Here is a 14203-nt window from a genome sequence, read left to right as displayed (position 1 = left end):
TAACGAAGGGTTAATTACTGCGTCCAGGGTGGGAAGCGGCGCGGTGACGTCACGGGGGTGAGATCACGCTCCGCCAATAGGAAGCGTTTGTCGTTCGCTGATGCTGAGGATGAGGATGAGGATGAGGAGGGGAGCCTCGCGCACGGTTCGTTTTCTCTTGGTTTTGTGATTGTGTAATATATATATATATATATATAGGCCCAGTAGTAGCCTGCTCATCATCTGCTGTAACGCTGTGATTGTTGTCGTGTAATAACGGGCGTGACGTCACCGGCTTCATCAGCGTAGTGTGTTTGTGAATATGATCTGATCTACATACACCTGGACCTGAGCACAACATTACCACACGATACCTCAGTCAGTCAAATTACTTCTTCTTGTGTAAGCATTTATGTCTAATGTTTATATTTTGAATTTATAGTGCAGTATGGTATTTTTTTTTTTATTTTTTTTTATTTATTTTTAGAAACCATGTTTGCTTTCGTAAATTATGTTTTTTGTTTTGACAAAAATGAACATGAACATGTTTTGAAAATACTAATGTGTTTTATGGCACATCATCACCTGCTCATATTTTGATCATTATTTGCCAGTTCATATAGCCTACAGTGATATTTTAGTGTAATCTACTATAGTTTTGTTGTTTTTTGTATGCTAGTTTGTCTTATTAACTTTTAGTTTTTAGTTTATTTAGCTTTAGTAATTTTTCTTGCTTATACTGTTTAGAAAAAGAGGTTTATTTGTTTTTTAAAAACATACTGCATTATTATATTTTATAATTGTACTGCAAGAGGAACTGCTGTGACGTTTTGTTGTTTTGCACGACATATTCAAGGTTCAGCTCTGATTTACTTATAAATGGCTGATGTCATATACAAATAATACAAATCTTGTTTTGATCTTATGTATTCTTTCACATTGTGTATGTCGGCAGTGTAGCGTGATTAGGTGGCTTGTCCCCAGTCTTGAGTATTAATACATCAGGAATTATTAGGAATTAATACATCAATTCTGCAGTAATTTTTTCATGCTGCTTTACAGGATTATTTACAGAATTAACATTACAGGACCGCATACTTCGCCTTCATCAGAAAGCAGTGAGTTCTCACACAGTCTCTGTTCTTCAACGTAGGGTGAATAACTGTGGATTTATTCAGGTTAAAGCCTCTGAACCGGAGGCCCGTGAGAGACTATGATCAGATGGAGACACTGAGTCACGTGGCTGTATGTGACAGATCTCAGGGGCAAAGGTGAGTCGTGAGCATTGTATTCGTTTTTACAGATGTGATCAAACGGGTAGTTCAGACTCTAGATTCTGATTGGATGTGAAATACCTGTGATTCACATCAGACTGATTCTTGTGGAAGCTCAGAATAAAAATATTACAAAGGTATTTGTGACTTTTTATCTCACAGCTCTGAGTTTTTTTCTCACACAACTGTAAGTTTATATCTTGCATTTCTGACATTTTTCCACAGAACTGAAAGTTTATATCTTGAAATTGCAAGTTCATAGCTCACAATTCTGGCTTATTTCTTCTTGGAATTTTTAGTTTATATCTGGAACTTGCAAGTTCATGTTTCGCAATTGTGGCTTTTCTTACCAGAACTATGAATTTTAAATGTGGCACATTTCCTTACAGTATGTACCACAGCATGGCCTGAACTAATGGACATATGTCTGTAAAAAGCTGATGTTTAGTGTGTAAAGTGGTGATTGTGTATTTTGGCAGGTGGGCTTTGGCCTCGCTTCACGTGTGTGTGAATGCAGGAGAGACGAGGGGCTGCTGGGAGGGTCTTTAATGACCAGAGATGTGCCACTTCACAAGTGTTTTCACAAATACAGATCAGACACCTGGTTCTGGTTCCTGTGGACGCTTGTCCTTTCCAGCTGACTGACAAATATGGCAAAGAAAGACTATCTGCTAGATGCAGCCCAACAGATTCGCATGGCACTGGACCGAGAAGTCAATGAAGACTATGAGGCGGCATTCAGCTACTATAAGAATGGAGTCGATCTGCTGCTCAATGGAGTACAAGGTAAGTGAACACTGTACTGTTACGTCCTCTAGGCATATGGCTGCTGTTACGGTGCCAAATAGAAATGTCATCAAAATATATAGCAATTGAAAATTAGAGTGTGGAAAAACATGTAGTCTGTAAAAACTAATTTGTTGATTTAAAGTGCAAACTCGTTGCCTTGATTCGCTTCTAATTTAATGTAATTAAATCAAGGCAAATAGAAGTCTTAGTTACAAACAAACAAACAAATAAATAAATAAATATTCACTTCATAGAAACAAATCTATTGGAACTATTTCATTTTCCCATGTTTTTATTTAAAATGATAATAATAATAACAAATATGATTATGATTATTATTTTAATTGTTATTATTATTATTATTTATAATAATAATAATAATAAGTAAAAATACATTTGTCACCTTGTGGTGAAGGAAGGAGTAGGGGAGGATTACATTTTAAATTCAAATTGAATTTCAAATTTTTAGCTTTATTTTAAATGAAGATAAACCAAGGCAATCAAATGGAGAACCCAACTGTAACAGCTAGAAAATACATGTACAGACAATAAACGAACTGAATGACAATAAAAAAACTGAACTGAAACACAAGGGCTATAAATACACAGAATAGGCTGAACGAGGGACTAAACCAGACACAGCTGTAGAGAACCAGTAATGGTTAAGAGCATACTTAGAAAACAAGGCAACCATGAAAACAGAAACTAAACCAAAGGAAAATCAAAGACGGAACAAAATACTTAAAAATCATACTAGGAAACATTAAAACATCATGTAGTAAACATTGCTTTGGAAGTCATAAGGCAGTAATAAAATGAAGAACAAAGAAATGCATAATGTGGATTAGAACAAGTGGCAGGTCTATTAGTCTACTAGGACTTAATGCATAGATCTATTTTGACATATCACCCCATTTGTTGCTATTGTTATCACTGTCAATCATCACAATTTTGGATTCGATGCCACTTTTAAATATGGATTTAATTTATAAAACTTTGTAGTCTGTGGTTAGCAGCATGAAAAATAAAACTTTTATACAGATTGTGAGTGGGTTATAAACAGTTGAAGCTGTCAATCACTTCAGTTCAGTTATACACTGCACAATAAATCTCTCATTTACGTTGTGTTTATCATTTGAGAGAACAAGGATGTGTAAAATGAGCATGTCATTTGTAATGTGCACTATAGATCAGTTTTTGATCCAAATAGCAAGAATCATGAGAGTTGCTGGGGACCATGACGGAAAGTCAGCTGCTGTGGTTAAACCATGTGAAACATATATAAAAAGCAATACCAAGATACATAGAGGTACAGCAATTTGAGGAAGTGTTTTAAAAACTCAACAACCGTTGGCAACAGGTGCAGTCCACCCAAATATGCAACATATTTTGACTTACTTATCAAAAAAATGCTGACAAATGAAACTTATGACTCCAATTCCATCTATACAGAAATGTTCATTTTTGAATGAGACAACATGTAATTTACTCCACAGCATGAGCTATTGTGGTTTGGAAAAGGAAAACAAAAACACTTGTATCCTTGATAATTTCCATGAAACACAGATCCTCCATAGACCTACAGTACATTAGAAATATTTTATTTTGGTCGGCATTAAGATTAAGACCAGGATTTAGCCGTGAGTCAATCACAGATCTCTACTCTAATGCAGAGTTTTTTGTGTCTTACAGTGGATCCAAATAAAGAGAGACGTGAAGCAGTGAAACGAAAGACCACTCAATATCTGAAGAGAGCCGAGGAGATCTTCATCTCTTACTTACAAGACAACATCTCTAAAGGATCCACTCATTTAGGAGTAGGTGACGAGTGTGCATGACAGCATATCTGTTTAGGCTTCCACTGAGCATGTCTCATTTTGGTTTGAGTTTTTTACTTTTATAGCCACACTTTTATGTAGATGAGTAGTAAGATGAGAAGTGAGCATTCTCTTATCCTTTAAGAGGGATACTAATACATTAACATGGATGGAGTCATACTTAAATTTAAGAAAACAATGTACAAGAATTAATGATGCATGCTCACCATTTCTTTACTGTAATATTGGAGTCCCACAGGGGTCGATTCTTGGACCAATTTTGTTCAGCTTATACATTAATGAACTGCCTACAGTTTGGTCCAGGTTCAGATGTATGCAGATGATACAGTTGTATATACTTATGCTAAGACAAAAGAACAAGCTGCTATCAAACTTACTGCTGCATTGAACAAAGTCTCAGATTGGCTATGTCATTCTTTGGCTATGTCATCAGTTGGAAAAATCGCTCTGAATGTGATATTGGAATCGTTATAGGACTCTCGTAGCGTTAAAATGGTTATTAAAACATTATAGTTATTGTCCTTGGTGTGAACAGGCCTTAAGTGGATGGTTTTTGCTGTAATGTGAGCTAGACTTATGTGAGGCAAGGCAGATATGACATACAGGCTGTTGTGGTCTGTTTATTTTTCTAGACAAATGTTTTTTTCCCTGGTCATTAGGGTTATAGTAGCTTGCGCTTTCGGTCGATCAGACATCTAAGTTCACCGGTGGAGAATCTGGCGATGTGCAAAGTCGTTGGAATCATTGATAAGGTATGTGTGAAACATCTGCTCCTCTCAGGCTCCTTGTGGTTGACAACTAGCCAGTCATTTCTCTATTTTCCAGAAAGTTAAAGTCATTGGAAGTGCAATAGATATTAAAAAAGTCTTTTAGTTATAAATCTGTCTTCAACAGGTGCTGACGGTTGAAAGTCTGACAAGCAAGGAGACATTTATCGTTAAGGTAGGCATTTGAGACAGAAGTGTTGTAGTGTATGGATTCCTTTTAGAAATGGTCTGACCACACAGCTGTGTGAGTGCCTGCTGGAATCAGGCCAGCCAACTGGATCCAGCTCTGGGAATACACTCACGTCTTCTGTTATTACTGCGAGTCTGTTTGGATTGATCTTGTTAAAAGCTGCTGTGCCTGAATCCGAGTACAAACTCATCTCGGGTTACTGAAACCAGACACTTGAGATATTAAGATACAGCTTAAATAGATATCACAGAGATGGGTGGACAAAACAACATAATGCTAAATTTTAAATCAGCAGAATCTAATGGAAATACAAAGTGCTACCATGATGTTCAGATACTTTAAAATTTCTAATAATAAATTATTTTTTCATTATTAAAATAAATAGTCAGCATCGTAATCCAGAAATCTCTTTATTTTCTGTAAAGAGAAATTCTGAAACCATCTTGCAGTTACATTACCTTTTGGAACAGGCGTTACACTGCAAAAAAAGGCTTATCTTACTTAGTATTTTTCTCTTGTTTCTAGTCAAAATATATATATTTTTTTTAATTCTTAAATTAAGAATCATTTACTTGGTAAGCAAAACGACATAAGGTATTTAATCTTGTTTCCAGGGGGGGAAAAAACTTACCCCTGGTTTCACAGACAAGGCTTAAGCCTAGTCCTAGACTAAAATGTAAGTCTGAGCTGTTTTAACTGAAATAAACTTGCACTGACTGATCTTAAAATATATCAGTGCCTGTTTTGTCTCAAAATGCACACCAGTAATGTTTTTTTTCTAAGCACGTTTATAAAAATCACTTAAATGTCCTAATTGAACTATGGCCTAATCCTGGTTTAGTCTAAGCCCTGTCTATGAAACCAGGCCTAAATGAAGTGCATTTTGCTTAAAACAAGTAAAATTATCTGCCAGTGGTGAAAGTAAAATATTATTAAAAGAAGAGAATTTTACATTTACATTTATTCATTTGGCAGATGCTTGTATCCAAGCAAAAGTTTACTTATCCCACTGGCAGATAATTTTACTTGTTTTAAGCAAAATGCACTTCATTTAGATTTTTAGGAACAAGACTAAATATCTTATGTCATTTACCTAACCAAGTAAATGCATCTTAATTTAAGAATTTTAAAATATTTTGACTAGAAACAAACAAACAAAAGTTACTAAGTAAGATAAGGCTTTTTTTTTAAATTTTTATACAGTGTATGTCACACACACATTTATGTTGCCTTAAAAGCCTGTTTGAAGAGGCAGCTCACTAGGTTTAGGTACAGAGCCTATCGTAATTCTAGTGGGTTACCTGTAAAACTGAAAAATTCTGCTTGCTGGACAGAGTTTACCAAAGTCGAGCTGGGAGAGTCGTGAGAGGTCGACCATCATTCCTCAGGGAGTGCCCTTCATGGTGAAGCTGCTAAAATACTATGTCAGTGAAGACACTGTGTTCCTTCATCTAGAACATGTTCAAGGTGAGTTAATTTAAGTTATTTCTGTAGCACTTTCACATTGTATATTGTTCCAAAGCAGTCTGACAGAACAATCAATAAGTGAAAACAGCAAGGAAAAATGTCCTAAGTAGTTGATTAGGAACAAACCTTAAAAGTAACCAAGACTCTGCTGGGGAACCCGATCTTATGAAATTAATTTGAGAATTGTCCTTGTTAAACAGATGGGTTTTCAGTCTGCACTTGAGATGAAAGTATATTTGTGTCTCAAACTTCACCCAGAAGGCTATTCCAGAGTTTCATATTCATATATTAAAAGACCATACATCCTTCATAGACAGTTTTTTCAGAAGCCATTGGTCCAGTGTTTCCCATCCCTGTTCCTGGATGCACACCGACAGTACACATTTTCAAATTCTTATTAATCAAAAACGCCTGATTCAACTCATCAACCTGAGACTACAAGACCTCCAAAATGAGAGAGACATCCAAAATGTGTACTGTTGGTGTACCTTCGGGAACATGGTTGTGAAACACTGCTATGGTCCAATGACAGAGCCTTGCGGCACACATTATTAACCTGTGTGAGGTGGGCAGCTTCTCATCAGATCACAGAGGTAGTGATCTGATAGGAAGGATCTAAATCACACTAAAGCCTGTTCACAAGTACCAATATGAATATTATGCTCTACACCATAAGTGTTCAATCCTGGTCCATGGAAGGCTACTATCCTGCCGAGTTTAGCTCCAGCCCTAATGAAACAGACCTTAACAAGCTAATCAAGGTCTTCAGGATTACTAGAAAGCTACAGGCAGGTGAATTTGTCAAGATTAGAGATAAACCCTGCTGGAAAGTGGACCTTGAAGGCTAGAGTTGAGAACCCCTGCTTTTAGGGTCATTAGCCCTCCAGAAGCAGAATTGGACACCCCTGTTCTGTAGTATCCAAATCAGTGCTGAAGTCTAATAATGAAAGGGATGGACTAGAGTCAAGAGATAATACTTAGGGAAAATGTTAAGCATTGCTGATGCAGAGTTCATACATGGGAATATTGTTTGTTGCACACACTCAAAAAAAAAAGAAAGTATATTAGGAATCTTCAAATCTTGTTCTGGAGGTCTACTATTCTGCAGAGTTTAGCTCCAACCCCGATCAAACTCAACTGCCTTTTCATTTTCTAGTAGTCCTGAAGGCCTTGATTAACTGGTTCAGGTATATGATTAGGGTTGGATTAGGGTTGGAGCTAAACTCTGCATGACCGTGAACCTCAAGGTCCAGACTGGAAGAACCCTGATCCACCCCCTGATGTTCCCTGAAGTTGCCTTTTGCTTTTCTACAGGTGGAAGACTCTTTTCCAGACTTCACAGGGTCAGAAGTGAAGCAGTCAGGGAGCATCCAGAATGCTTCAGCCCCAACCAGCACAAGATCTGTCTGAAGAACAGCTACACCCTCCCTGCTCTCCACCAGGAGATTTACCTCAATGAGAATTATGAGAGAACTAAACCTCTTGAGAGTCCAGGCAGCCCAACAAAACATTGTCTTGAGAACTGCATAACCCACTCCTACTGTGAAGATTCAGGACGCCAGCAGGGGAGTTCTCTAGGTTGGTATGCAACAAGGACAGATAATGAGCTTCCTTCTGTTGGTCTACCCAATGGTCTCAAGTCTTTACCTCAGGATATTAATCCTCTTCCTATTCATCCCTGTGTGATTGTGGACACTCGGGATCCTCTTGATGTCACTTCCGACCTTCTGGGAAATGATGTCCGCATTGAGCGCATTGAATCTTACATAGATCTGAACAAAGCTTGGAATGCTTTGGAACCTGCTCAGGACTGTCTGAGTTTCACTGTACCAGGATCAAACTCGGATATTCTAGGATTCAGCATTGCATCTCAGATTACTCCAGCCTCTTTATTTGGTGAAAACGCACAACCAACCCTTTGCAGCACGGTTGATGTTCTTCCACAGAGAGTGCGGATAGTTCCCAACACGTCACATTTACCTCCACAAAACCAAGCGCATGATGGATTTCCTCATGAACAAGGTGTCACTAACTGTAAACCTAGTGGAAATGGACAGATTTCACAGTTTGTGGCTGAATTGAGCAAAGTCAGTTCTCGTCGCAATCCATTTGAATGTACACCTCAAAAACAAGAAAGTATCTCTTTAGACTTTACCAAGATGTCTTCCCAGTTGAACACTGTTGACATGGTGAGGGAGGTTGGGAAGGAGGACATGGAGAACTGGCAGTTCTTCAACTCTTCATTTAAACAACCACAAGTTGGCATGATCTCCTGTCTGTCAGCACCTACCACAAACAGCTCCTGTTGGAGCGAGACTGAAGTAGAACAGCAGATGAAGGTGGATGGCTTGGGCCATTACTCCCAAATTAAGGCCAAGAACTTCAGTGCCAAATCGAAGTGGGGTAGATGGGGACTCCCTGAGAATGAGGTGCGACTGTGGGGGGCTCAGATTCTGTTGGCCTTGGAAAGTCTTCATGAGCAGGGCATTGTGTGCCAGGACCTCAACCCACGAAATATTCTACTCCGCAATAGTGGTATGTCTCCTGTTGCAAAGTGTTTATCCTTGGTCAGGGCTCTTTATCTCTAGTCCTGGAGGGCTACCATCCTGCAGAGCGTAGTTCCAATCTGCTCCAACACACCAGAAACAGCTAATCAGTGTGTTCGGGAGTAAACTAAAACGTTACTGGCAGGTGTGTTGGAGCAGACAGGAACTGAAGTCTGCAGGAAAGCAGACCTCTAGAGCAGGATAGGCTACTCTTAAACTATACATTGACAATGGGAGCATTAATACTTAACTCCTCATAGGTAGAATTTTATTTGTTTATCTGTTATAAAAATGAATTCTGTCATCATTAATTCACCCATGTAAATGAGATGTTCACACTGATTTTTCCATTTGTCTTGTTTCCAGCCAAAATATCTAAAAATTCTTAAATCAAGAAGGATTTTCTAGACAAATAAAAATTGTCGTCTTGTTTTCAGAAAAAACTAGTCAAAATTAAGTGAGTTTTTGCTTGAAACAAGCAAAATAATCTGCCAATGGGGTAAGAAAAATAATATTGTTTTCTGTTTGACATAAGATTATTTTTCTTACCCCATTGGCAGATAATTTTTAGATATTTTGGCTGGAAACAAGACAAAAGTTTTTAGAATTTTCAAACAGTTGCTCAAACATATTGCACACAGGTGAGGCGTGTCTTACATACTTTGGACAGTGGACAGAAGTTCAGCCTGAAATTAACCCGAAAGCAATGGAAGAGATGTACTGTGCACCAGGTGAAACATTTCAAACGTTTTTTTCACAATCACATCAAACTGCAATAGTGCATATCTAACACATTCTGTTCTCTTGAGATGTAATAAGAAGTTGTATTTGTTTTTACTGATTTGGAGCAGAAATTGGAGGTGTGTCAAAAATCACAGAGGCGTGTGATTGGTGGAGTCTTGGAGCTTTATTATATGAGCTTCTTACTGGCACGGTAAGCAGTTCTTTTTATTCCTGGTTTAAAATGAACGAACTCAAAACCAAACCATGCATGACTGCAGATAGCCCAGATTTTTGGATGAGAGTCCTTTGCTGTGTTTATGTTTGACATTTGCCAGTGTTTTGTCATATACAGAGGTAATTATTCAGGCTGTTGAAGTATTATAGCAGTTCCCAAAAATCTACTACTTCAATTAAAAATACACAAAGATCTTCTTGACCGTCTTGAAAGGAGACCGTGGTTTTCATTTGTTCAACTCTGTTTTTCCTCAGGCCCTGTGGCAGTGCCACCCTACAGGTGTTCACCCTCACACTCCTCTCCATATCCCAGAATTCCTCAGCACTGCAGCCGCCTCGCTTCTCACTGAGGTACCTGCTCTCTCAGTGCAAACTCATAGACAGTATGCTCAGTGTTTGCAGGGCAGGACTGTGCTGGGTTTGCTGTATTTTGTAAACATTTTAGGAACCACTGTTTAAAAAAAAAAAAAAAAAAAAAAAATGTTTTGCTGGGAATGCTTTATTTCTACTTTAATACACCACTATATGCTCTTGAAAACAAAGAAAGTGCACAGAGCATGCTTATAAAATGACATCAAATGCTAATACAGTATGTAGCAGTAGCTCATTGACGTCCTTTAAGAGTTGAGGCCGATGCCATTTCTGTGTTTACATGATGTCACAATGGTCAGATGGGAGCTTTCATAAAATTCTTGTCATTATGAGTTTAATGAAATGCATAATTATGGTAACTGTGAACAGACTTGAACACAGCATAACTCTTTGGGTTTATGGGTTGGACCAGGCAAGGTCAGAGGAGCTTCAGTGGACCTCTTCATTAACATATGTGTCATCTGATAGGGGATAAACAGATTCTTTCTCGAGTTCAACTTGACAACAAACACTTTAAACAGTTTCTTTAGCTTGACATGAGACCTCACTGTGTGTGTTGACTTACATTTTATTATGCAGTTTACATTGCATTAAAATCAGACGAGGACCCTAAATCCAGACTCGCATATGCAATTTGTCTTTCATAAATACTGTATGGAAAAACACATAAATATGATATATAAATATGTCTTAAAGGGGACACTGAGTGCAAAATTTGCATATAAATGTGTCTTAGCAATGAGTGGACACATCCACCCTACAATGATAAAAATCCATTTACTCCCCAAAACCGTTTTGATTTTCTGCGCAGTATGATGTCATACTGATCAGGCCCCGCCCACTGCCATTGACAGACTGTCCCATGTAAGCATATCTCCACCCTTAGCCAGTGGTACGCTGTCCGCAATTTTCTCCACTGTAGCAACAACAGTGTCTCGTAAGCAATGCAGGTGTTTCATAGTTGGATGTAAAAGTGAATGTAAGAGTCTTAATTTTCTCCCAACATCAGAGCCAGGGAGGACGCAGTGGATTAGTTTTCTTTTTGATGGTAACGTGCCACAGAATACACAAAAAACTGAAGAGAGGGGCGGAGTGAGCAGTAGCTCATTATCATTTAAAGAGACATGCACCGAATCTGGTCGCTGTGAACAGAGCTGTTTCTGACAAGGTAAAAGGGTGCTGTTTTACACGACCAATGAGGAATTTTATCCAAAATATGTTACAGACATATCATGAAGACCCTAAAGAATAATACCAAATTGTGGAAAATGGGCATTCAATGTCCCCTTTAAATAATACATGATATTACAGTACACGAAATACTAAGAATACGGATAAATGAAGCTTGAAAGTATTGTAAATTATACTTATCAATTATACCTATGTATAATCTGTTTGTGGTGTATGCCTGTCTTGTTCTTATGCTTTTCATGCTTGTTTTCTGTTCTATTTTTGCATTTCCTTACTAATAATGTCAGACGTTGAGCCTCTGCTGATGTTTTCTTCTTCCCGTGTCCTGCAGCTGCTCCAGTTTGATGCGTGTTATCGTCTGGGATCAGGAGGCGGCGGCGTGAGCGACATTAAGTGTCATCCGTTCTTTAACTCTGTCCCATGGCTCACACTCAGCAGTTCAGTGACGCCGTAGTGCCTTCTGAAAGTATTCACCCCCTCCATTTGTTTCTGCCATTACACCTCCAGATATTAAAGTGCCCCTATTATGGGTAATGAAAGGTTCATATTTTGGTTTTGGGAGTCCCCAACAACAGGCTGACATGCATGCAAGGTCAAAAAACACTTTCACTGTCTTATAATATGCATTTATTTTTACCTTATTTGCTCAATGACTCCCAAACGATTCGCTCAATGATTAATTTTTCCAAACCCCTCCTTTGCGTGACATTAATCTGCGGTGATTGGTCGATTGGTCACATATTAATTTCATCTGGCCTGTAATGCCTCATAAAGCAGTGTTTGTGAGGCAGTGCTGCTTTGTGTACAGCGTTACCGCCGGGAAACTGCTATTTTTAACTCTCTGAAAGCAGCACCTAGTGGCAAAGAATGACTTTGTATTTTCATTCAGACCAACATGAAAAGACCAACAAGTGGGCGGCAATATGCTAATGTTTCATGTTGACGTCAACATGAAACGGCTTGGGATTCGTTTTTAAAACAACTCGTTTAAATGATTCAGAGTCGACTCTTTGTTTTGAGGGACAATGACTTTATACACAGTGCACTTTCAGATTTAAAACTTTGCAGGATGTTTTCATTCACTTAGATCTGTGTTACACACTATCCATAATAGGGGCACTTTAAAGATGAGCACAGATTCCCATTCGGAGTCTGAATTTCCTCTGGGAAAAAAAAAAAAAAAAGAGAGCATATTTATGAATGTTTTTCCCCAAAAAATATTTTTACAATGTATAACAATGTTGTGAATCTTTATTTGGCCTATTTATGTCCGTAATCTCACCATCTGGAAAGCACCCTAAGGCTCTGTTTGGACTGGATTACTAGTACTAATATTTATACCTTTTAAAAACACTATGCATTGTTGCACAGTAAAAAGAAGTATCACATGACAGCCATCTTCAGTGGCTGTTCAGTTCACCCGAAAATGAAAATGTCAGGCCATTCAAGATGTAGATAAGTTTGTTTCTTCATCAGGTTTGTAGAAATGTGTCTCTGCATCAGTGTCTCAGCAATGGATGCTCTGCAGTGAATGGGTGCCGTCAGAATGAGTCCAAACAGCTGATAAAAACATCACAATAATCCACAGCACTCCAGTCCATCAGTTAACATCTGGAGAAGACAAAAGCTGAAACACATCCAGCATTAAGATGTTTTTCTTCCTCCAGTGAAGAAGTGTTCTGGTGTGAATCAGGAGAGAAATCTGCAGATCAAGCAGCGTTTACAAGACAAAACAGCTCTAAACAAATATGTGGCTGGATTTTGATGTGAGAGACAAAAGCAGATGCACTTTTTCACTGGAGGAAGCGTTATGGATTATGGATTATGGACTTGAATGCTGGATTAGTTTCAGCTTTTGTCTTCTCCAGATGTTAACTGATGGACTAGAGTGGTGTGGATTATTGTGATGTTTTTATCAGCTGTTTGGACTCTCATTCTGACGGATCTACATCTGGGATGGCCTGTTTCTTTTTATGAATTTTTTTCAAATTTTTATGCTTCATTTTTTTGGCAGTTTAATCAAAGTGAGTCTAAATGCGCGATAAATCACAGCTAATGGAAATGGAAGTGTGTAAGTGCTAAACTGCACATTAAGTATAGTCTGAGTATTTATGGATACAGTAAACTATCAACAGTATACAATATTATATAATAATTAAATGGAAATAGTAGAATACTAATCTGATCATGGACTAAAGAGTTTCAGATATTTCAACGATTTTTAAAACTGCAGATAATCAGATTTCATTTTCAGCACGACTTGTTGGAGTGGAAACAACTCATTTTATTTTAATTAGACGAGCAGAAAAAATGAATGCGGGTGAATCTTTTGTGAAGGTCTGAAGCGGATCACAACATTGAAAGTCCCAAAGAACTCTGGATGTCTCAGGAGGATTCATGGTTCATAGCTGTTCTTTTACCACCATCTGGTGGCAGCAGGATTCATTTCTCCACATCAGCAGTTTTCTACACAACACTTGCAGTGAAATCAAGGACAATTGACTTCAAATGTCTGAAAAATGAATTCCCACACCTCCTACAGAAATGGACCTGCATGAAGCTGCAGAGAGCAGACGGGTCGACCGGCGCACATTGGGGGCATTATAACTTTGCACTCGCTGTACTGAAGATGTGCAGGTGAAATGCAATATTACTGAACACCAAACATTCAGTCATGTGTTATGTCCTCTCCATTTCTGATTGAATGTTTCTTTATGTTAATGCATTGAATAAAACCACTAATTTCTTACCAGTTTATTGTGTATTTTTCTGAGAAATGCTGCCGAAAGCACATAAATGCATATTATCTGTCAGAGCAAAAGTATTAACATGC

At 38.1% G+C, this 14203-nt stretch overlaps 1 protein-coding gene across 11 annotated transcripts; it reads left to right on the top strand.

The window, feature by feature from the left end:
• The first annotated feature begins 36 nt into the window (after positions 1-36).
• On the top strand, positions 37-14119 carry rps6kl1 (ribosomal protein S6 kinase-like 1). Of its 11 annotated transcripts, none has more exons than XM_058750315.1 (12): positions 37-145; positions 1133-1250; positions 1733-2039; positions 3735-3859; positions 4540-4632; positions 4775-4822; positions 6172-6304; positions 7619-8839; positions 9492-9581; positions 9699-9784; positions 10063-10158; positions 11702-14119. In XM_058750315.1, exons 3-12 carry the CDS (start codon positions 1904-1906, stop codon positions 11822-11824), a joined length of 2151 nt encoding a protein of 716 aa, XP_058606298.1. In that variant the 5' UTR covers positions 37-145; positions 1133-1250; positions 1733-1903; the 3' UTR covers positions 11825-14119. The 11 variants fall into 11 exon arrangements, with proteins under 11 accessions (XP_058606298.1, XP_058606300.1, XP_058606297.1 ...); XM_058750317.1 differs by having other exon boundaries at positions 105-357; positions 1158-1250; XM_058750314.1 differs by having other exon boundaries at positions 105-357.
• Positions 14120-14203: the final 84 nt, after the last annotated feature.

Source organism: Onychostoma macrolepis, chromosome 17 (assembly GCF_012432095.1).
Source record: "Onychostoma macrolepis isolate SWU-2019 chromosome 17, ASM1243209v1, whole genome shotgun sequence".
Classification (NCBI taxonomy): domain Eukaryota; kingdom Metazoa; phylum Chordata; class Actinopteri; order Cypriniformes; family Cyprinidae; genus Onychostoma; species Onychostoma macrolepis.
Note: the sequence above shows the minus strand (reverse complement) of the source record. Positions and strands in the feature narration are given on the sequence as shown.

Bases quoted from the DNA above. Each gene is read 5' to 3' on its own strand.
- rps6kl1 (XM_058750315.1), top strand. From the start codon at position 1,904: ATGGCAAAGAAAGACTATCTGCTAGATGCAGCCCAACAGATTCGCATG. The intron at 6,305-7,618 runs GTGAGTTAATTT...GCTTTTCTACAG, and splicing joins TCATCTAGAACATGTTCAAG to GTGGAAGACTCTTTTCCAGA. The intron at 9,785-10,062 runs GTAAGCAGTTCT...GTTTTTCCTCAG, and splicing joins ATGAGCTTCTTACTGGCACG to GCCCTGTGGCAGTGCCACCC.